Source organism: Lepidochelys kempii, chromosome 7 (assembly GCF_965140285.1).
Source record: "Lepidochelys kempii isolate rLepKem1 chromosome 7, rLepKem1.hap1, whole genome shotgun sequence".
Lineage (NCBI taxonomy): Eukaryota > Metazoa > Chordata > Testudines > Cheloniidae > Lepidochelys > Lepidochelys kempii.
Genome location: NC_136386.1, coordinates 105,443,167 through 105,466,665, shown reverse-complemented (window position 1 = coordinate 105,466,665; position 23,499 = coordinate 105,443,167). Strand labels below are relative to the sequence as shown.

Sequence of the window (23,499 nt, the reverse complement as noted above, 5' to 3'; positions counted from 1 at the left end):
TTACACTCTGGACCATTTGATTCCCAGTTTGCCTTTTGTTTAGGTAAAGGGCCTGTGTCTTCTGCCCAATGTTAGAGGTAAATGAGTCCAAGAACTTTAATGGCACGTTCACGTGGCTTAGTAGGTTAATTTCCTTTCTCTTTTTAAGATCTGTGTTAAGCAAGAAACATCTGGACGGAAGAATATGGGGCCCTTCACTAATACACAAGCCATTGATACAATAGATAGAGACAGCTCTTCTACTGTGTGAATTAGAGGTTGGGTATTTTTAAAATGAATAGACACTGTAAATCAACCATGAACTGTACTGTGCATGTGATAGAAGTAAGCGGTAAAAAATCCTTTTAAAAATGTAGTCCCTGCACACATGTACTGTACTATGCGCTTATTAAGCCACCATAAACCTGCAGCAGGCTATATTTTGAATTCTTATAGCAGGAGTATTGAGAATTGACTGCCTTGTTCAGAATGCAGCACTGCTTGCTTGCAACATTTAAGCATTTTAATTAGAACAATTTTAAAGTGATAGGAAAGGAAACCTCTACCCAGAAAATTCTTTTAATTCCTTCCATTTAAAAATCAGGACACAAACCAGGTTTAATTTTAACAATTAATTGCATATAGTTCCTACCAGGTTCCGTTTGTCTTTGCCAAGCTGCATCTTGTTTACAGGCACACAGGAGTCATTCACCTTTTATTACAGGGGGCTGGTGACCATTAAGATGAAACAAATGTTATCAAAGAGTCAGGAGACCTGGATCCTGTTCCTCTGCCACTGACCTGCTCTGTGACACTGAGGCAGGTTACTTTACCCTTCTGTGTCTTGGTTTCCCCCTTTCTAAAAAGGGGGGAAAGAGATGTTCACTGCTCAAACATCCAGGAATGAAAAGAAGTATAAGCTATACAATTATTATTGTATCCCTATCACACTGTAAGAATAGTAATAGAATACATTATTCTGACCCTCCTTTTGAGCACAGCTAATCCATCCTGTGCATTAGCCGAACACTAGTGATTGTGCAAACAGATGCAGTGAAATGCATGAAAAATGTTGGAGTTTAGGAACTCAGTTAAGTGTCTGTTGTTTGTAAATTAATGGCTAAATCGATTACATAGAAGCATGGGATTTTTCCTGAGGAAAGTCTAGTCACTCTTGCAGCTTTCTAAGGGGCGAGGAGGGAGTGGGGGGCGGGGACGAGAGACCCATTAATGTCTGCGAAGCACCAGCAGTGTGCATGCTTTAATCAATTAATCGGGGTTTTACCTGTGAGCCTAAAAGCACGTTAGCTTCAGCCTGAAAGGGCTGGGGGGTGAGGGGAGACTCTAGATGCACTTGGTGAATTGTTGGGACTAATAATTAGGGATCTCAGGAGAACCGCTTCTCAGAACAACCTGCCCCTTTTGGATGGAAGGAGTGGAGACAGTGGTTCAGTCCTGCTGATGGTTGTTTTAAGCCCTCCTCGCCGTTTGACGGGCATTCCCAGTGCTTTTGTGCGCGCCGCTGAAAGCTTTGACGTGGAAAGAAGCAGCGGAGGTGGGGTGAGGGAACTGCAGTTCCTCTAAAAATACTGAGGGCATGCCGGAGTGTGAGCAGGCGGAGGTGAGAGTACCTCGCACCATGTTGTCTGGGTGCCCGCTGGGTGCAGTTTGGGAAACGTTCCTCCTGTGAATGGACGCACCATGAGCATTTGGGAAGTGATCCTGGCTTTCCTGGTTGTGGTCCTGATCCTCGTGTCATTGCTGTCCAACGTGCTGGTGCTGATCTGCTTCTTGTACAGCGCCGACATCCGCAAGCAGGTCCCGGGATTGTTTATCCTCAACCTGACCTTCTCCAACTTGTTGATGACTGTCTTGAACATGCCCCTGACCCTGGCTGGGATCATTTACAAGAATCAACCGGGGGGAGATCAGTTTTGCCACATGGTGGGATTCCTGGAGACTTTCTTGACCACGAACTCCATGCTGAGCATGGCAGCGCTGAGCATAGACAGATGGATAGCTGTGGTCTTCCCTCTAAGTTACCACTCCAAAATGCGTTACAAAGATGCTGCTCTGATACTGAGCTACACCTGGCTACACTCTGTGTCCTTCCCTATAGTGGCAGCTTCTCTCTCCTGGGTGGGTTTCCATCACCTTTATGCCTCCTGCACCCTGTGCAACAAGAGATCAGAGGAGAGGACACAGTTTGTGATTTTCACTGGGGTCTTTCACATCCTCAGCTTCCTCCTCTCCCTCATAGTGTTGTGTTTCACCTATCTAAAAGTGCTGAAGGTGGCACGGTTTCACTGTAAGAGGATTGACGTGATTACTATGCAGACACTGGTGCTGCTGGTGGACATCCATCCCAGGTAAGGAGATGGTCTGTATGCTCAGTGAATGAGGCGGTCCCACTGAAAAGGAAGCCAGATCAGGTGCAAGACTGGGTTCAGCCTCGTAATAGGATCCGATCTGTATCACAAGGAAGGCAAGGAGGGTATTGGGGAGGGGAGGACAGAAGGAGGATCTCTAAAATATAGCTCTGGTCTGCTTATAATCAGCATGCTTGTTTGCGTTGCGCGCACATTTGCTGTTAAATTCGCTGCCAACAAATCCTGAGATGGGATAATGGCAAGCAATGTCATTTAACGACCCTGGTTTGTTATGGCCAGGGAATTGCATTGGGGTGGAGTTAACAGGAGTAGTGGGCTTTGGCTAGGACGGCACTTTCACTGCAAAGAGTTCTTTGGATGTTGCCCTTTTGGCTCCGAAAACGGACTTAGCGATGAGCACGTGCCGATGTTTTGCTAACGACAGTCTAAAATGTGCCTGGGGACCACCGGGGGTGGATTAAACTGAACATCAGCACGCCCTTTACCTTTGGCACTGTGCAGTGAGAAACTGCTGCCCTGAATGTCATTCCTTTGCTCGAGCATTGCGTTTGGCAGCGCGGAGTCAGGAACTGTATCCTCCTCGAAGGAAGTAATAGGCACCAACTAAACACGAGTGAATACCTGGGTGTAAATCCACACATGAGAGCATTCAGTGCCAGCCTTCATCTGACAAGCAAAGGGAACGTGAGTTAAATCTGCCCCAGAGACCTTCCATCAGCCCACCCTGCCTAGGTATGGGAGGAATGGGACTCTGGAATACAGGGGGCTAATGATTCTTAGAAGAGCATGGGGGGTTGAAGGAGTGGGTGTGGGGGGGGGGAGGTTCAGACGAGGGTAGTTGCAGCGTGTGAGGAAGGAGTAGTTCGGGGGGGAATCTGTGAGAGGATGGTAGGGGGTGGATCTGGCCGGGTAGAGAAGTCCGGAGGGAAGCAGATTTTGCTGGGGGTTCTTCCTGGGTCCGTAAGAAAGGGAGGGGAGTGGGGAGGGGAGGCTGGCGGAGTGGGAGCCTAGTTGGAAGAAGCCCATGGACAATAGTCAGGAAGGGAATGAGGCTGGCTGGGTGAGTGTGTCTGGCGGAGGGGCAGATGCCTGGCCCTGGGGAGATCAGAGAGGATGAGGCTGTGGAGGGGAACAGATCTAGCTAGAGGAGGCAGACAGGATGGAAAAGAGAGGACCAAATTCTTGAGGAGTTCAGGTCTGGCTGGAGCTGGATGGGTGTGGGGCTGGAGTGATGGAAGAGAGCAGGTCAGGCTAGACTGATCTGCCTGAGGGGGACAGGTATTCAAGTCTGTCTGGGGGCCCTCATGGATCTGGTGGGTGGAGGTGGAAGGGAACAGGTCTGGCTGACAGTGTCCTGGTTTAGGATGTAGGGAGTCCTGCTAGTTGGGGCTGGGGAGAAGGTCTGGTTGAGTGGGGTGGCTGAGGAGAGTGGGAATGGATGGAGGGGTGAGTTCTGGAAGGGGAAAAGTAGGGAGGAATGGATCTGGCTGATTGGGCTTGGGGGGCCGAGAGGAACTGGTCTGGCTTGGGGGATCTAGCAGAAGTGTGTCTGGCTATTTGCAGTAAGTGATTGAAGGGGAACAGGTCTGTCTAGAGCTACATTTGGCTGGGGGAAGGAAGAAAATGGTTGGAGTGGGGCTGGGGTGAGGAAAGGAGGTCTGACTGGGAGCCTCTGGCTGGAGGTGGACAAGGAGAGGAGGTGTATAAAGGGAGGAGCTGGGAGTGGGGTGGAAGGGAAGAGATCTTTCTGGGAGATCTGGCTGTGGGTGGGTTGAGTTGAGGTCATCAGTCTGGGAACGTGTTGGAGGGAAGAAGAGCTGGCTGGGGGTGAGAAGGTCTGGATGGGGAGCTCTGGGTGAGATGGAGAAAGGGTTCCATTCCAGTCCATTCATCTGCAGTGATATTGTTTTCTATTGATCAACCTCAGCCTCTATCCCTGCAAGACAAACATCAGGGCTCCCCCTGCTGAGAGGATATTCAGTTTGCAGCTAGCTAGCAGCTGAGCTCCAGAAGGACGAGTCAGCTTCTTCCCATTGGTGAAGAACCTCCCTTCATAGGGACAAGAACATGAGTCAGATTTCTGGTACTGCTGAGCCTTGGGTCCCCAAGCACCAAAGGGATGAAGGGGTAGGATTTCACCCATCTTTAGTGCCTGCTTTAGTTGCAGTTGATTTAGAGAGAGAAATGGAAACTTTAGTTCAGAAAATCTTTTCTTTTTCCACTTAAGTAACAATTAAGGGTTGTTTTCAACTAAGGATGTAGGACAGATAAGGGAGTAGCTCCTGCTGACATTAATGAGACTCTCAGGCATAAATCACTCCCTTATCCATAGCTTCATAGCAATATTCCTCGTCTGGAATATTGTGTGCAGTTCTGGTCTCCCATGTTTAAGGAGGATGAATTCAAACTGGAACAGGTACAGAAAAGGGCTACTAGAATGATCCGAGGAATGGAAAATCTATCTTATAAAAGGAGACTCAAAGAGCTTGGCTTGTTTAACCTAACCAAAAGAAGGCTGATGGGAGATATGATTGCTCTCTATAAATATATCAGAGGGATAAATACCAGGGAGGGAGAGGAATTATTTAAGCTCAGTAGCAATGTGGACACAAGAACTAATGGATATAAACTGGCCATCAGGAAGTTTAGACTTGAAATTAGATGAAGGTTTCTAACCATCAGAGGAGTGAAGTTCTGGAATAGCCTTCCAAGGGGTGTAGTGGGGGCAAAAGACATGTTGGCTTCGAGACTAAGCTTGATAAGTTTGTGGAGGGGATGGTATGATGGGATAGCCTAATTTTGGCAATTAATTGATCTTTGACTATTAGCGGTAAATATTCCCAATGGCCTGTGATGGGATGTTAGATGGGGTGGGTTCTGAGTTACTACAGAGAATTCTTTCCTGGGTGTCTGGCTGGTGAGTCTTGCTCACATGCTCAGGGTTTAGCTGGTCGCCATATTTGGGGTCAAGAAGGAATTTTCCTCCAGGGAAGATTGGCAGAGACCCTGGTGGTTTTTCGCCTTCCTCTGTAGCATGAGGCACGTGTCACTTGCTGGAGGATTCTCTGCTCCTTGAAGTCTTTAAACCACAATTTGAGGACTTCAATAGCTCAGACATAGGTGAGAGGATTTTCGCAGGAGTGGGTGGGTGAGATTCTGTGGCCTGCGTTGTGCAGGACGTCGGATTAGATGATCATAATGGTCCCTTCTGACCTTAAAGTCTATGATTCTGTGAATAAGGATTCCCCTACCATATGTGCCATTTGGTTGATAAAAAATAGCCAAATAGTTCTCAGTATTATTTCTTGCAAACACTACCAGATGTAATGGTTACATCCATGAGCAGTGCCGTAGAAAACATTGGGACCAATTAAAATAGTCATCACTGTTCTTGACTTTTTTGGCAGTATTGGGCCCTGAAATAGTTTCTACAGTATTTAGAAGACAAAAAAAAAGTGTCCAAACAAAGCATTTTCTGTTTTGTGAAAAATTTTCTTATTGCTAATACAACTTATTGTGATTTTCTCTAGCCTAGGTTAACTTGAGGATGTTTCTGCACTAAAACATTGAAACAATGGTTTCTAGTTACCAGGGGTTGATCCAAAGTGGTTGAGCATGTTACACACCTTATCTTGCAAACTGACAGGATAACATGGAGAACATCATGTCCATTAGTGATAATTATAATCCATTCACTATATCAAATTCCTGTACATTGCATAGAAAAAATCCTGTTGTAAATAACAGAAACATTGGCTGACTTTGATCTGTAGCTGTGCTGTCCAGCACTGCTGTAACAAATGGATGAATTATTGTATATGAATCAGTTATACACTGGAACAGCTCCTATGATATGAAGCCTATAAAAAAACCCCTCTTATCTTCGCATATGTCTATAAAGTGCTAGTCCAGCAAAGCACGTCAGCAGATGCATAACTTTAAATACATAAGTTCTCTTATTGATTTATCTTGTGGATCAAGACCTAAGAAAGTCGGATGGGATTTTAAAGGAGTCTATGGGAGTTAGAATTCCAAATCCCCAAAATCTTCCAGTTCTAGCAAGATAATTGGACAGGGTTACCTTAGTATCAGCCATATTCCCTTGTGCTTTCTGATATTTATTGTGGGAAATATCTTGAATACTGCAACTGCTTTACAGTTATCTAAAGCAATCTGCAATTTTTAAGGGACAACACTATTATTTACTCTCCTCAAAATAGTGCTATTTAGTTGGTTAAGAAAATTGAAAAACGAAATACAGAATATAGCAGTTATATTCTGACAGTTTATGCAGTGGTGAACTAAAAATAATATATGGTAGTTATTTTCTAACAGTTTAAAAAAGGTTCAGAGGTAGGAAATACTCTTTTTGGAATAAAACAATATAAATACATCATATATTTAATGAACTCTTTTGAACTGCAGTTTTTAACATAGGATTCTGGGTCCACAGTTAGAAATCAAGTGTCTTCAATAATATCTGATATATCACCAAATTATAACACACATAGCCATGAACTACTTTTCACCCCTATTATTTGAATTTGTCCTGAATATATTATTCTGAATTTTATTCTGAATTTGTCCTGAATATACTGTGTATCTCCAGCTAATCTTCATCCACTAGATAACTCATTTATTATTCTTACTGTAACACGTATAAACTTCAAGAATCCATGGTTATGGGTCCTAGGCTCAATATTAATAACAGTAATAATTCTATTAACAGCAACAACACATGTAAGGTGAAACAGATATGTAGAGCAAGTAAGGAAGAGAAAAAAAAAACAATATACAGAAACTGGGAAATGAAAAAATATAGCACGAATATAAGAGTGGGAAATACCTGGATCTGAGAAGACAATTGAATGAGAGAACAAAAGGGAATAAAGACAGAGAAGGAAAGAAAAGCAAGAACTCCCCCACCACAGAACGGAAGTTCCTTAGAAATTATTAAAAGACGTTAAATAGGAGGCACAAAGATTTAATGGTGTCATCTAGTCTTTATATTTAATTGCCACTTGTTTGGCAAGACCTGAATAATTCACCTGTTGCTTACTACATATGGAAAATACAGTCATTTCAAACATCCCACATACTCAAGAGACCATTATGAGGCACTGTACAAACTACTAACAAAAAGACAGTATGAGCTCCAGACAGCTACAATGTAGGCACAACACAAGGCACAATCATTACACACAGAGACCTTTCAATTTCTTTTAATACCGTAACCCCAACATCTCTCAATCTTCATTTGATTCAATCAGTTACTCTCCATCCTCCATGCCCCCATTCGCCCCGTTTCTACCTACATTTGCCCCATAATGTCTATCCTCCAGTTTCTTTCCCCTTACTCACAGTCTCTCTCTGTCCCCCTCCTATTCTCTCTACCTCTCATTCTCCATAACAAATATTCATTTTCCCCTCTGCCTCCTTAATCTGGTCTATAAATGTTAATTTTTTGTACTGAAAATGATGGTGAACACCAGTATACAAAGGGGTTCTTCCCACTCAGTCCTTTTCCGAAAATCTTGGACCATCTGTGTCATACAGCAGTACAATATGGTAGAGTATATGGCCTGCATATGAGATTTATATGAAAGCCCATTTTTTATTGCATTATCTGAGACTATATGTTAAGGAATGTGAATGGGGGTGCAAAGATCAAGCTGAGTGTCTGTTCTTCACTTAGCATTTCCTGACTTGCCAGTGCCCAATTCCTCTTTTTGGATGGAATATATTTAGACCACAATCCTGCATTGAGAAATATGTCTGCACATCCGCTTGTGGTTCATAATTCAGGATCGGGACCTTATGTACCAATATATATATATGGTGTATATATATATACACGCACGTATGTATAATGCTGGAAAGGATGGTCACATTATTCCTGAATTGTAAAGCAACAGGTAATCTTTGAAGATCATCCAAAATGAGTGCCAAAAAAAACTTTTAAAACACCTCATATGATCATGTGTTTGTTTAGGGCACACCTTTAAAAAATGTTTTACATTTATTATTATTATTGTTTTTCATCTCTCTACTCATAAAGCCATGTTGCCTTATATGCCGGAGTAGACGGCTAGAAAATTTAGAAATCTCTCTCTCCTCCCCCGCCCCACCCCCAACAAATTAGCTTCGATATATATCACATTGTGATTATTTGAAAGTCCAGTATCTCATAAACTTTCCTTTCTAGAATGAAGTGCTTTATACCAGCTTTCCAACATAGTATAACATAGTTGTGAAATTTCCTTAATTAATGATCTCAGTGATCTGAAGAAACATTAATGAAAGGTAGATTATGAGTGCAGTTCTATTATCATTATCAAAACATATGTATATGTGTGTATACACATACATTAGGGCTGTTGATTAATGGCAGTTAACTCACGCGATTAACTCAAAAAAATTAATCGAGATTAAAAAAATGAATCATGATTAATCACAGTTTTAATCACACTCAAACAATAGAATACCAATTGAAATTTATTAAATATTTTGGATTTTTTTCTACATTTTCATACTCTGTATTGTAATTGAAATAAAAATGTATATTATTTTTATTACACATATTTAAAAGTGATAAACAGAAACAATAGTATTTTTCAATTCATCTCATACAAATACTGTAGTGCAATCATTTTGTCCTGAAAGTGCAATTTACAAATTTAGATTTTTTTTGTTACATAATTGCACTCAAAAACAAAACAATGTAAAGCTTCAGAGACTACAAGTCCACTCAGTCATACTTCTTGTTCAGCCAATCACTAAGACAAACAAGTTTGTTTACATTTGCAGGAGATAATGCTGCCCACTTCTTATTTACAGTGTTACCTGAAAGTGAGAACAGGTGTTCACGTGGCACTTTTGTAGCCGGTATTGCAAGGACTTACATGCCAGCTATGCTAAACATTCGTATGCCCCTTCATGCTTCAGCTGCCATTCCAGAGGACATGCTTCCATGCTGATGACTCTCATTAAAAAAAATGTGTTTATTACATTTGTGACCAAACTATTTGGGGAAGAATTGTATGTCCCCTGCTCTGTTTTACCTGCATTCTGCCATATATTTCATGTTATAACAGTCTTGGATGATGACCCAGCACATGTTCATTTTAAGAACACTTTCTCTGCAGATTTGACAAAACACAAAAAAGATATCCGTTTGAGATTTCTAAAGATAGCTACAGCACTCGACTCAAGGTTTAAGAATCTGAAGTGCCTTCCAAAATCTGAGAGGGGCGAGGTGTGGAGCATGTTTTCAGAACTCTTAAAAGAGCAACACTCCGATGTGGAAACTACAGAACCTGAATCACCAAAAAAGAAAATCAACCTTCTGCTGGTGGCATCTGATTCAGATAATTAAAATGAACACTCGTCAGTCCACACTGCCTTGGATTGTTATCGAGCAGAACCTGTCATCAGCATGAATGAATGTCGCCTAGAATGGTGGTTGAAGCATGAGGGGACATAAGAATCTTTAGCGCATCTGGCACGTGAATATTTTTCAATGCCGGCTACAACTCCTGTTCTCACTTTCAGGTGACATTATAAACAAGAAGCAGGCAGCATTATCTTCTACAAATGTAAACAAACTTGTTTGTCTGAGCGATTGGTTGAACAAGAAGTAGGATTGGGTGGAATTGCAGGCTCTAAAAATTTACATTTTTATTTTTAATGCATTTGTTTTACATAATTCTGCAGTTGTAAGTTCAACTTTCATGGTAAAGATATTACACTACAGTATTTGTTTTAGGTGAATTGAAAAATACTATTTCTTTTGTTTTTTACAGTGCAAATATTTGTAATAAAAATAATAGAAAGTGAGCAGTGTAGACTTTGTATTCTGTATTGTAATTGAAATCAATATATTTGAAAATGTAGAAAACATCTAAAATATTTAAATGAATGGCATTCTATTATTAACAGCGTGATTAATCACAATTACTTTTTTAATGGTGCGATTAATCATGATTAATTTTTTTAATCACTTGACAGCCCTAATATACATATAAGTGTATTTTCATATGGAAATATACATATACACATAAATACATGTATATGTGTCTAAGAAAAAGAGTGAAAGAAAATATATTATGTGTTTATCACATGCTTTTGGGATGGTTGTGTTAATCACCAGTGTGGAAGTCTTGAGTGAGATGTGCAGTGTCCCAGTTGAGTGCTAATAAAACCTGAATACTAAATCATTCAAAATATGCTACCTAGCACAGAGAAAATATATTTTAGAGAGAAAAAAATTGATGGGAATTGTGGTTTTTTTGGATTATGTCCCTTCACCTACAAAGCCAGGTGGCTCAGTTGCCATGAGTCCAGCTGTACAGGGCAAAGAGGAAGCAATAAAAACCTCTACAAACCTAAAATGGATGGTCAAAATCTAAAACGCCACATGTGTAAAATCCAATTTCCCAGTTCCTTCAGGACTGAAAGCAAATCCTAGGTTCCAGTGGAACCTTTTCCCAAAGGTATAAAAATTCCACTTCTACCCTTGAAGAGATGAAAAATAGGAACAAAAAATAAAACAAAAAGAGAATTTGAACATGTGGCATTGTTGAGATATGATTCTCCCCGACCTGGGCAGGACTATTTTTTCGAGGAATAGGGGTGGGGATCAGGGGAGAAAGAACCTTTTTTTTTTGGTATGTTTGTTTTAAAAAACAGTGATCGAAGATGCCCAGGGAGCTGACAATATAAGGATACATTTCCAATGGATAAAAGGAAATCTTTTTTCTCGAACAAAACCCATGGGCAAGCATTGGAACTCATTGCCACAAGGTAGCAATGAAGCACACAATTTAGGTACGATTCAAAAAAGGATTAGACACTTAGATGATAATGAAAATCTTTGTGTTTCCATTAGACTTACGTTATACCAGAATGAGGAGATGGTAGTAGGCCCTATGCCTGTTACTGTATACATGTTTGGAACTGAGAACCAGTAATGCATTTACAGTAAAATTATTGAGAAACAACAACTACAGAAATGCTGCTCCTGGCTCAAACTGTGAGGTCCTAACTTAGGATCCGTAGTGGCTCTGCCGTTAGTCCTATGCATGGAACAGCTTCCAGTTGCTGCCCCAGGAGCAGAGCAGGGAACAGACTGACTCAGAGCCCCAGTCTGCCTTCTGGTTTCCCTTGCTCAAGAGGGAACGTACCTTTGCCAGCCCTGTACCTGCCGTAGCATATGTAGTCGTGCTAGTTGGGACATTGAGGGAGATGGGGCATTTTCACTGCCCCTTTCAACCCACATGCACAGTGCAGATGTAACAGCCCTGAGAAAGTGCTCTTCTCTCCATGTATAGAGGTGCAGAATGAGCCTCAACTGGATCCTAAATTCACTCACACCTAATTTAGGTAACTTGATACTGATTTCAGTGGAAGTTTTGCCAAGTAAAACAGAGGGTCCACTTCAGAAAGTGCTGAGGATCCTCACTCACATTAATTTCAATTTGAGTCGAGCTCCTTAGCAACTCATAGGTGGCTCATAGAATCAGGGTTTCAGAAAACACCTCCAGATCCAGCCCAATGTGAGTTTTAAGGAGCAGTTCATGTGCTAAAATGGCAAATATTATACTGAAGTAAATATATAGTTAATTTCTTTCTATTTGTCTAGTCAGTCTGTGTAAACAAGTTTGCAGGTTTCAGTCCAGGGTTAAGGATGTTATAGCTATTTAGACTTGATATTGAATTGTCTGTTTTGCAAAGTTACATCAACTTTTTTCTAGTACTATGCACAGAAATTTACAAGTAATTACAAAGCGTATGGCCATACAATTCATATCTATGTGATAGAATGATCTTTCTAATGTCACACAAAGCTTTCACAATATGTTGTATTTTTCCAGTTACATTTTTATTGCTTTAACTAAGGTATTAATATACTAAATATTTATTGGTTATCGCTTTGGGAAGTTCAAATCTCCTTTTTTCTCCTTCCCTGTAATATGTTGTTTAAAACGTTCTTTCTATAGACTAGTGTTCCATATATACCATTTTGGTTTTTTTCCAAATTTCGTTGAACAGAAAGGGCCAAATTCAGGCCTGATGTAAGCAGGTACAATTTCCACTGATTCCAATGAGAGTTATAGCTACTTTCACCAGAACTGAATTTGACCCAATCTCATTATAAAAGAAAAGAAAACAATTCTTACAGTAATTATTGTTGGGGTGGGGAGGAATATAAGTTAAGGGATACAATGAATTAATAGATAGTAGTGTCCTGTATGACTAGAATGTTTTCTGGGAAGGCTTTTATAAATCATTCCAGGACTAAAACCATTAAAATCTGCTATTTGGTATTGTGATTCATGTTATTGTTTGTATTAAATGTTACACAGTGTACGAGAGCGTTGTCTAGAAGAACAAAAGAGACGGAGGCAACGAGCAACAAAGAAAATCAGTACCTTTATTGGTACTTTTATACTTTGTTTTGCACCTTATGTAATTACAAGGTAAGTTCAAACCTACCTACTGAAATTCCATATGCACTAACTCAGAAAAGTTAGATCAATGAATCAGAAAACAGAATATTAATCTGTTAATAGTCAAGTCTCCTACTCTCTTCAAAATTTTTGTTAAACATTTCCACTGTTATGACAGAGGTTGCATTTACTGTACTAATGGTATTGTACATATTTTATAGTTCTTATTCTGACCAATTCTCAGTCAGGCAACAGGCCAGACTTTGATCTCAAAGTCCAAATAGACCAGGATTCTTATCTCATACACATCAGAGTTCATCAGGAGTAACTCCATGGAAGTCAGTGGGTCAGATGGGTCTGCTGTCCTTATTAATACTTAGTTTACTTCACAAATTGTCCCACTGATTTCAGTGGGACACCTTACAGAGTAAGGTACTACACAGCCTGAGTAAAGCTATGAGAATCTGGTCAAGTGAGATCAGAATCTGGCTGACAGACTTAAATGGGAATTTTGTCTGACTGGATAGAACTCTTAGTCATAAACAGAATATCAAAGCTTTCGTGGCTCAGAGCTAAAACAAAAATTCTTGTGATTTATGATCAGATGCCATTTTCCATCTGCTGTCTTATCTTTGAAAATAGTCCTATAGGAAGCACAAAATTAATCCTATGAGATAAAAAATGTTAAAGCATGTAGCCCAGATAAACATTCTGAAGTTACATATATTGGAAAGGAATGTACAACTTGCATTCTTCATTAAAGGACTGCAGAAAAATTCTGGTGCAGAACTGGAGAAGGAAATATTTTCTTGAATATTACTTAATGCTGTTCCAGTGAAAATAAATTATTGGAAAGTCAGACCCAACATATGTGGGCACAACTTAAAAGGTTAAGTTAATTTTTTGGCATATTTATGATATTTGGTATATTTAAAAAAAAAGGGCTTAAAATCTCTTGCCAGAACTGGAGGCTTGAGTGTCATTCATGATGTTATGCCCATGACAATCATGACCATTAAATGCATGGTGTTTATTTGTGACAGAATGTGACTGTATTTATTGATAAATTCCACTTAATAACAGTAATAAGATCTTCTAGGTAACACATTCTGACACTTTTTAGATTATTACAACCACTTAGTCTTCAGTCTCATGCTTTACAATGTCAGCGCTAGAGTATTTGTCTGATTTCAAGAGGCTAACTTCATTTTACACTAAAGCTTTGCACTTAAGGACGAATGGTGATTTTTAAGGTTCTTCTCCATAGTGGCTTATGGCTCAGTCTTGCAAGGTGCTGAGCAGTCTGTCCTAAATCCAGCAAAGCACATTAGGTACATGCTTAACTTTAAGCATGTGAGTAATCCTGTTGAAGTCAATGGGTCTATCGAGTGCTCAAAGTGAGGCAGATATCCAAGTGTTTTCCTGGATTGGGAACAGAGTTCTCAACACTTGTCAGGCTTGAGCGCCTAGTCATTTTTCTAAGCAAAGAGTGAATATAAGGTATGCAGGGAAAGAGAAAGTTAATCACTCAGGCCCTCTTTCATCAATCTGTTCCTAATTCAGCAAATCACTTAACCACATGCTTCAATTACATATGTGCTTACCTGCTATGCTGTGTAGGGATGGAGCATGTGGGTTAATGCGTTGCTGAATTGAGGCCACAAAACTGTAAATCATGAGGCGTGATGATTAATCTGGGTTTAGAATAAGGTGATCTCAAAGTAACTTTTTGGTTTAGCCAGGTAAAAGCTTATCTAACTGGGGTTAAAAACCAGCACTTTCAGTGATTCAAACAAGTACTGGAGGCACCTGTTTATTTTTAGCTCTGAAGTAGAAACATGTGATTAAATCCTTATTAAGAATAAGCCCCTTTAATTTATAACAAACCTTGTTAGCTCCAGTCACTGACATGTACCCATACTCCTTGTTTCTGAATGACTTTGGTCCGTATTTTTAGAGTTACTAATGTAATAATATGATAGATGTACCTTTCTAATTTATATGCTAATATACTTTGATTTGCAGTAATGCTGCTAGTTCATGCGTCCGTTCCTTATATCTTTATATTTAGACATCTAGCTGTACCATCCTCTATCTCTTTCCTCACTGAACCCAGTTATACCTTTTGGCCATCAACATCCCGTGGCAATGAGTTCCACAGTTTAATTTGCCATTGTGTGGAAAAAGTACTTCCCCTTGTTTATATTAAACCTGGTGCCCATTAAAATAAAATTAGTGAGAAAACATTCTCACACATCCCTTTATTTTCTGTATGTATCTTTTAAATAGGAAAATAAAAATATTTTTATTTCAATTTTTTTGGCACCTATTGCAGACTCTAGGCCCTTCATATTATTACATAATATTCAACATTTACTCATGTGAGTAAATTCTGTGTCCATAATCAGGCCCCAAATTAATGAATTATCCCACAATATCAGCAAAAACTAGCCCTAACAAATGAATTCTCAAATTTTAAACAAAAAAGGTAAGAATTCGCTTATGTCATCATGAAACATTTGACAAACAAACAATGCCACATTTTTCAGACCTGCTTGTCTGATCTTTGCACACAAAATCCTGTTTGTACAAATGAGTAGTTGGGTACAGAATTCCCATGAGGGGTTCCCACTTGCTAGTTTGTGCATATAAGTACGTGATTTTTATAACCAATTTTGGGTGGCCAGTTTTGAAAAAAATAGCCTTCTAGTCTCAGTTAAAAGCCTTAGTTGATGTGAAGTGGAGATATGACAATGGCTAGAAAAAATGGCTTCTGGGGCTCACAGGTCAGGTTATAGGAATTCACATGTCACTCTGATTCCTTGCAGAATATGGCAGGTCATGATACATGCACACAGTGAAGAAGCAAGACTGACTATTAATAAGACTGCTCACAATCACTAAGAAGCAGTCATTTTCATGCTTTTGGAGGTTATCCAGTGCAGTGGCTATTAAAACAGCACTTTATCAAAAGGAGGTCATCATGCTAACAGAAAAGGAGGACTTGTGGCACCTTAGAGACTAACCAATTTATTTGAGCAAAAGCTTTCGTGAGCTATAGCTCACTTCATCGGATGCATTAAGTGAGCTGTAGCTCACGAAAGCTTATGCTCAAATAAATTGGTTAGTCTCTAAGGTGCCACAAGTACTCCTTTTCTTTTTGCGAATACAGACTAACATGGCTGTTACTCTGAAATCTATCATGTTAACAGACTCCCATTTTACCAAACAATAAGGTGAAGAGCTGTGTGCCCAGAGCTGCTTTACAACAATTAACACAGAAATCAACATGTAGCACCAAAACTCTCTGATAAAGCCTTGAAAATAAAGATCTCAGCAGTACAATATATTTAATCAGAAACTATTCAGGTCAAATTCTGATGTCAATGGGCGTTGTGTGCAAATATCTGAGGGCAGAAATTGGCCCTTTAGTACTTCGATGTATACTAAAACAATAAGAATTCAGGCTAAATGGAGATAATACACTAGAGAAAGTCTTAACCAAATTTCTGGAAAATGAATGGATTTGTTCTGATATGATCATCTAAGACCCAGAAAATGTCTGTTTTGTCTCACTGTTTAATGATAAAATGTTTGAGACTATCTGTTCTATACTGTGTTTTTCCTATAACTGTTCTCAAATTACAGCACTGAAAAACAAGTATGTTGGAACTACATCACTGTCTAAGCTTCTTTAGTGTGTTTGCAGTAAAAGCTTTCACTACAACAAATGTTTAGACACAGAGGCATGCACTGACTTGACTTTAATACAAAGGGGTTTCATTAGAGTGCCTAAGAGATTAATGTCTTAATTCTCAAACTAAACAAACATTTGCTCCTGTTTACTGGATGTGAAGTTAAAAGGTTTATTATCTACATGACATCCTTTCTAATAATTATAAAATTCTAAAATATTAACAAAATATTACAAGAAATACAGCTTTACAGCTTTGAAGCATTAAGGCATTTGGAATTATATAGATGATGCTGTGGAATTTAATTTACAGATGGCACTAAAATATTAATGCTACTTCACTGAAAATGTCACTTTGGGGCTCTAATGTGTCATGAAAATTGAAACTGGATGCATAGAATGTCCCTCATCAATAGGAAACAAAATCTTCCTTCAAAGATGATGACAAATACAATATGCCTTGAATATCCATCATGGAATTATCTGTGCATTGTCCAACATTCAGCATTGGGCTCTGTGTACATTTCTATGCCTGGGATTTTATTACATATGTTAAATCTGTAATAAAACCACAGGCATAGAAATATATATATGTATAGTTAAAAATAATGTGCTATGTATTATGCAAATTGTAAGTTTCAAGGACACTTAAATATAATTTAATAAACTACTAAAAATTCTGTTGATAAAAGTGAGGGATTTCTAATAGGACTCAATCATTGAAGGAAAAAAACCAGAGAATCTTGGATTGCTTCCTCCAGCTGTCTACTTGATGTGCATTTAGGGAAGATTGATTATAATTTATGGAATTGATTGACACAGGGTCAACCACAAAGTTCACATCTTGGTTATTGAAGGCATCCGCTGAATTTAATGAAGTTCCATCAAACTCTATCAGAATATGAAATGTCTTACCCAGTAAAGTGTTCTGTAGTTACCAGAGTTTGAATGATTCATTCTTCTCCTATATGATCTCTTGACTTCTGTCCACATTTTAGTGCACTTCCTTTGTCTGAGAAAGAAGTATACAGCCTGTTACCAAACAATTTTAGAATGGCTATATGAAGAAAAGATTAGAGAACCTGAACAGAATTTGTTAATGGGAATCTTCAACATGAAGGGGTCCTGGTTATGTGTGATGGAAAAAAAAACCCATTTGAAACCTGACAGTTATGCAATAGCCAATATGCAATTATTTGAAAGGGAAACTAATCTACAGTACAGCACTTTTTGGTTTAAACTCAATAGCCAAACATTGTCTTCACTTGCTGTCCATGGACAATGATTCCATTTAATTTAATTTAATTTAAGTCTTAGTTCATATACATCTAAACATTCATGGTATTGGCAACAGGTGACAGTAACAGCTCACAGAGTGCAAGTAATTACACTGTGCAATGCGCAGACATTGAAGGCATGTTTGTCAACTGAATTTAAAATGAAAAGTCCCCCTGTGGTTTATGAAAGGTTTATCATCATGATATTGACTGGGAAACTATGAGAGCAAAAGTGGTTTTCACAGCAAATAAAAAATATGAAAACTGGCATGTTGGAGAGTACAGCTATCACAAATGTAAAGTTTGATTTTGGGAACATTTCACTTGAATTCAAGATGACCAGCTATGGTTACCTGAATTTCTATCATGGGAGCCACCTTTCTGCTGTGTCACTCCTTCATTCCCTTTCTTTCACTGTTCCTGCCACATCTAAGATCACACTAAGAAACTTTACCATTTATATAAACAAACACCCCCCCATACAAAATACTATTTAAATGCTAGTGTAAAAGACATAGAACTATCTTCATTTATATCTACATTACAGTAATGTCTACAGGCCCCAACTGAGATCGTGGCTCCATTATACAGCCTCAAAATGACTTTGACAAATTGGAGAATTGATCTGAAATCAACAGATGAAATTCAATAAAGACAAATGCAAAGTACTGTACTTAGGAAAGAAAAGTCAAATACACAACTCCAAAATGGGAGATATCTGGCTAGATGCTAGCACTTCCAAAAAGGATCTAGGGGGTATAGTGGAAAGTAAATTGAATATGAGTCAACAATGTGATGCAGTTGCGAAAAAAGCTACTATTCTCGGATGTATTAGCAGGAATGTCACATGTAAGACATAGGAGGTAATTGCCCTGCTCTACTTGGCACTGCAAGGCCTCAGGTGAAGAACTAGGTTCAATTCTGAGCACCACTCTTTTGTAAAGGTGTGGATAAATTGGAGAGAGTTCAGAGGAGAGCAACAAACATGAAAAAAGGTTTAGAAAACCTGACCTATGAGTAAAGGTTAAAAAACCTGGGCAAGTTTAGCACTGTGGAAAGAAGACTGAGAGGGGACCAGATAACAGTTTTCAAATACATTAAGGGCTGTTATAAAGAGGCCAATGGTCAGTTGTTCTCCATGTCCACTGGAGGTAGGAGAAGTAGTAATGGGCTTAATCTACAGCAAGGAAGGTTTAGGTTAGATATTAGAAAAATCTTTCTATAAGGGTCATTAAGCTCTGTTAGGTTTGCAGTTAGGCTTCCTAGGGACATTGTGGAATCCCTGTCATTGGAGGTTTTTAAGAACAGGTTGAACGGTTGTCAGGGATAGTCTAGGTATGCTCGGTCCTGCCTAAGCACAGGGATGACCTCTCAATGTCCCTTCAAGCCCCACATTTCTATGATTCTGAGCTAGGTGCTGTACAAACAAATAGGGCTTGTCGACACTTACAGCATTGCAATGGTGCCTCTGTCTTGCTTAGTGAAGACGCCTACCTGGAGCTTCTCCCAATGGCATGGGTACTCCTCCTCCCTGAGAGGAGGTAGCTATGCCAATGGGAGAAGCTCTCCCATCAGCACAGCACTGTCTACAGCAGGGATTAGGTCACTATAATTACATTGCTCTGGGGTGTGGATTTTGTAGTGTAGACCAGGGCATAGTAAGAGACAGCTCCTGAGCCAAAGAGTTTACAGTGTAAGTAGACAGGACAAACAAAGGGTGGGAAGGGAAAGAGAAACACAGAGAGGTGACGTGACTTGCCCAAGGCTCGTTGCGGAGCAAGTTAAGGAACAGAGGTCTCCTCAGTCCCAGTGCAGTGCTGTAAACTTTGGCCCATGCCACTTCTCAATTCTCCTTCAAAAAGCATGATTCAGAGAGGAATTAAGCAAAAGACTAATAAATCAAGGGAGAAGACATACACATTTGTAAGATGATTGAGTCAGACAAAGCTACTTTTAATATTGCTTCATAAACTGCGCCTCAGTCACGCTCTCTGAAACGGTACTGACATTTTTTCCCCTGCAGGAACACTAGCAATAAACCCATTTGCTGTACATGTTCAGGGGCACCTGCTGCTGAAAACTTTCAGCAAAGATTTAATTTCCCAGTGCAAATCAGGGCATTTTATTCTCACATAGCAGGACATGCATCTTTTGAAACACTGTTCTGGAAAAATCAATTGTTTTTCAACAATTTTGGACACATATTGAGCAGAACTGCCCTTCAGTGCTTCTCAAAGACATTGCAAGAGAAAAGCTTGCACTATAGTCAATATTGTCTTTGTCACATTGCCTGAAATATCACAAAATGAAGTATCTGTATTTGAATCAGCACAAACTGAAGTAACTTAGCTGAGAAATTCTTTTTTCCTGCTGCTTTGAAAAATTCGCATTGCTATATTGCAAATGTATATTTTTTTCCATTAAATGACTATTTAGTAATTCAGAACATCTCTCTAATATTAGCCTCCAGATGATCTCTCAGTGATGAATTTTCCTACATTGCCCCCTTTTCTTAGAGACAGATCAAATGTTGAATGAAGACAATTGGAATCTTTCCATTAGATTTAATAGAAATTGGATGGGTCAACGATTATTTTAGAGCCAGATAGATAACACTCATGATACTTGCTACCATCTAGGGTCATTAGCCAGGCTGCTCAAGAGTTGGTCCAGAAGAACAGGAAGAGATATATGGTTCCTCTGTGACAACAGGAAGATTTCCAAAATGTCTAATATACAAAAGTTATCAAGAACATTACAGGAACTACCATCCTTCAAGATTTAGGATACATCTACACTGCAAAAACAAACCCTGCAGCAGCAAGTTTCAGAGCCTGGGTCAACTGACTCAGGTTCATGAGGCTTGCACTACAGAACTAAATATAGCAGGGTAAACGTTCCCACTTGGGCTGGAGCCTAGGTCCTGACACCCATCGAGCGGGGAGGGTCTCAGAGTCTGGGCTTCAGCCTGAGCAGGAATCTATACACTGATATTTTTAGACCCATAGTTCAAGCCCCAGTTAGTTTAGCTGGGCTCAGATTCACTGCAGTAGTTCTTTGTGTTTGGGGGTAGGGGGGAGGTTGTTTTTGTTTTGCAGTGTATTCTACACATGCAATCCATTAGCCTGAGCAATGGCACTCCTCTCGTTGTTGGACTTGAGCACACTAAAAAAGGTTTTAGGACAATATTTAGAAAATTATTTTATACAATTTGGAAAATGGTTCTTGTAATAGTTGAGATTAATTTGTTGTGCACAAGTGATTGTGTGATAATAGCATGATATTTAATAGGAAATTTTCAGTGAAGACTGTATTCATTTAATTAATTAATTCGTGACTAAGCAAAACCAATAATAAACATGAACCTGATGATACACCACTATTCAAAATAATTTCTGAAAAAAAGTCAAGTGTAAATTCATGCTTTCCTTTACTAGACCAAGACCTTATAGGGATAAGCATCCCAGTAGAGATCAAAGAAAGCATTACACCTTCTCAGGATGGGCATACAGATAGGATATGGCCTAGCAAGTCAAAGAATAATTGTTGAATATCTGGTATGTATCGTAAGACTTGTGTGAGGTCCCTAAATCCTCAGTCTGAGACCCACGCTGAATGGGACCTGCTCTAAATCAACCTTCTTTGTTTTCTTTTTGCTTTGTTACCAGATGGGAGAGCTCATACAAGTAAAGTCATGTTCATATCAATATTTCCAAAAATCAAGCTTGAACAGTAAACATAGCCTTGCTCCAAGTGGATGCAACTGCATTGAAGCCAGTGGAATGCATTTACTTACAGCTGGCTGTATGTGGCCCAATATAGTGAACATATCTGCTCAGGTCAGATCCAGAGATGATTCCTCAGGATTTCAGACTACACTAAATGCAGGCTTATCTGAGAAAGGACTGAGTAAAACATGAGAATTTGGCCTCTACATTTAGTTTAAAGATCTTGGGGAGGTGGGCTCATACTTTTTTCCGTTCTTGATGCTATCATTCAGTAACTTCAAGATCCCAAGAAGGCAGCTATATATGGTTTGTGTGTAGAATGTGGTTTTCACAAAAAAGAACCACCACATAAAAACCAGTACAACTGGTACTTGGTCTGTGTGGGTTTGTTTTGTTGTGCACAGAACTGGTCATCCAGTTATAGTCCTCTGATAACCTGCACACGAAGGTAGGCATGTAACTTCCATTTATAATAAAGGCACCTGTATGTAGAACCAATGGACTATGTTGAAATTGTAGTCCCTTGCTCTGTTAAGAACTGAACAATACAAAGAAAATTCCGCTCCCTGATCCAATTTGTGTACCACTAGCAGTTTGCTCTGTTTCCATCTGTACTGTTATGTCTCTCTCTCAGTAACACTTTTCCCTGTTTCTTGGCAGACTGGTAGAATTATCATCTGTAGTCCCCATCAGTTCTCACTGGGGAGTCATTTCCAAGTGCTTGGCTTACAGCAAAGCTGTTTCAGACCCTTTTGTGTACTCTTTATTACGACACCAGTACAAGAAGACATGGAAGGACATAATAAACAAGATTCTTAAAAGAAGCTCCATAAATTCCTCAGCCCTCACAAGCGAATCGCACAATCAGAATATATTGCAAATGATTGAATGAGGAAGCTGGCACAGAATCTCCACGAAAGATGGAAGAATACAAGGGGGTTGTGGGGGAGTAACATGTAGCTATCATTAACTAGCAATGGTCATGAACGTTATTCACTGAAGCTCACAGTCTAGCTTGCACCTCATCAGCAGCCCATGTAACAACTTTCAGAGTGAAGCTGGCTGCTTCACATGTCCTTCTTTTGACATGAAGTGTTGTAATTGATACCTGAACCTGTCGCCTCTCCAAACACAAATATCCCATCGACTTCAATGCAGGGTGATGCATCCATAATGGGTCAAACCCTATCCTTATCTGAGGGAGCCATAGAAGTGGCAGGAGCAAAACGCTGCAGGGTCCATTTTAAAATGACTCTAAAAAGCTGCAGTGTGCATCCCTGGCTTGCACATGTTGCTGGCTCTATATGATGCTCCACCCGATCCCCCTTGCTAGAACTAGAGAATGATGCTAACCTGGCTGCTTGAGTAGGTCCCTATTGAAAATCTTGTTAAAGCTTAATAGAAAATTATCTGTCTGTTTACCTATATACTTATATGGCCCCTTTGCTGTAGTATCTGAGGTCCTTTTTCTATATGCTTTTTTGAACTATCCTGTAGAACTGAATAGAGAATGATGTCTTCTATAGAGAGCTAGAGGATGGCTCAGTTAAAGCCATCTTTCCTCATTAAATCCTGTAGGTTCTCAGAGTAATTTCTATAGAACCTTCTTGGTTTCCTTCCCAAGAAATTCTAGAGGACTTTTCCAAAGGGTATACAGGGATAAGAGGTCAGGGTACTTATGTCCCTTTCCCCCAACTCCCTTTCCTACATGTCTGAACTGTGTAGGGATAGGGAAGGATTTTACCCAATGACTGCAGGACTGGACTCATTTCCCAGAAAGTTTTTAGAGTGTCTAATTATTTTCTTCACTGAAACTTTATTAATCATGAAAAGCTTTAAATTGTTATGGTTTTGATGGTTAGTTGTATTTGGGGAGAAGTAGGAGGTGGTTTGAAGTAGAGATAGGCCCAAAGCTGAAATGGATTTGGCCAAAAATCATTCTCCTAAATTTGTGGTCCAAACTCTGGATCAAGATTTGAACTT

General features: G+C 39.6%; 1 protein-coding gene across 1 annotated transcript; it reads left to right on the top strand.

Annotated features, from left to right (window-relative positions):
* Nucleotides 1–1,680: 1,680 nt before the first annotated feature.
* GPR26 (G protein-coupled receptor 26) lies at nt 1,681–22,408 on the top strand. Its single transcript, XM_073354961.1, has 3 exons — nt 1,681–2,348; nt 12,734–12,847; nt 22,177–22,408. Exons 1-3 carry the CDS (start codon nt 1,681–1,683, stop codon nt 22,406–22,408), a joined length of 1,014 nt encoding a protein of 337 aa, XP_073211062.1.
* The last annotated feature ends 1,091 nt before the right edge of the window (nt 22,409–23,499 follow it).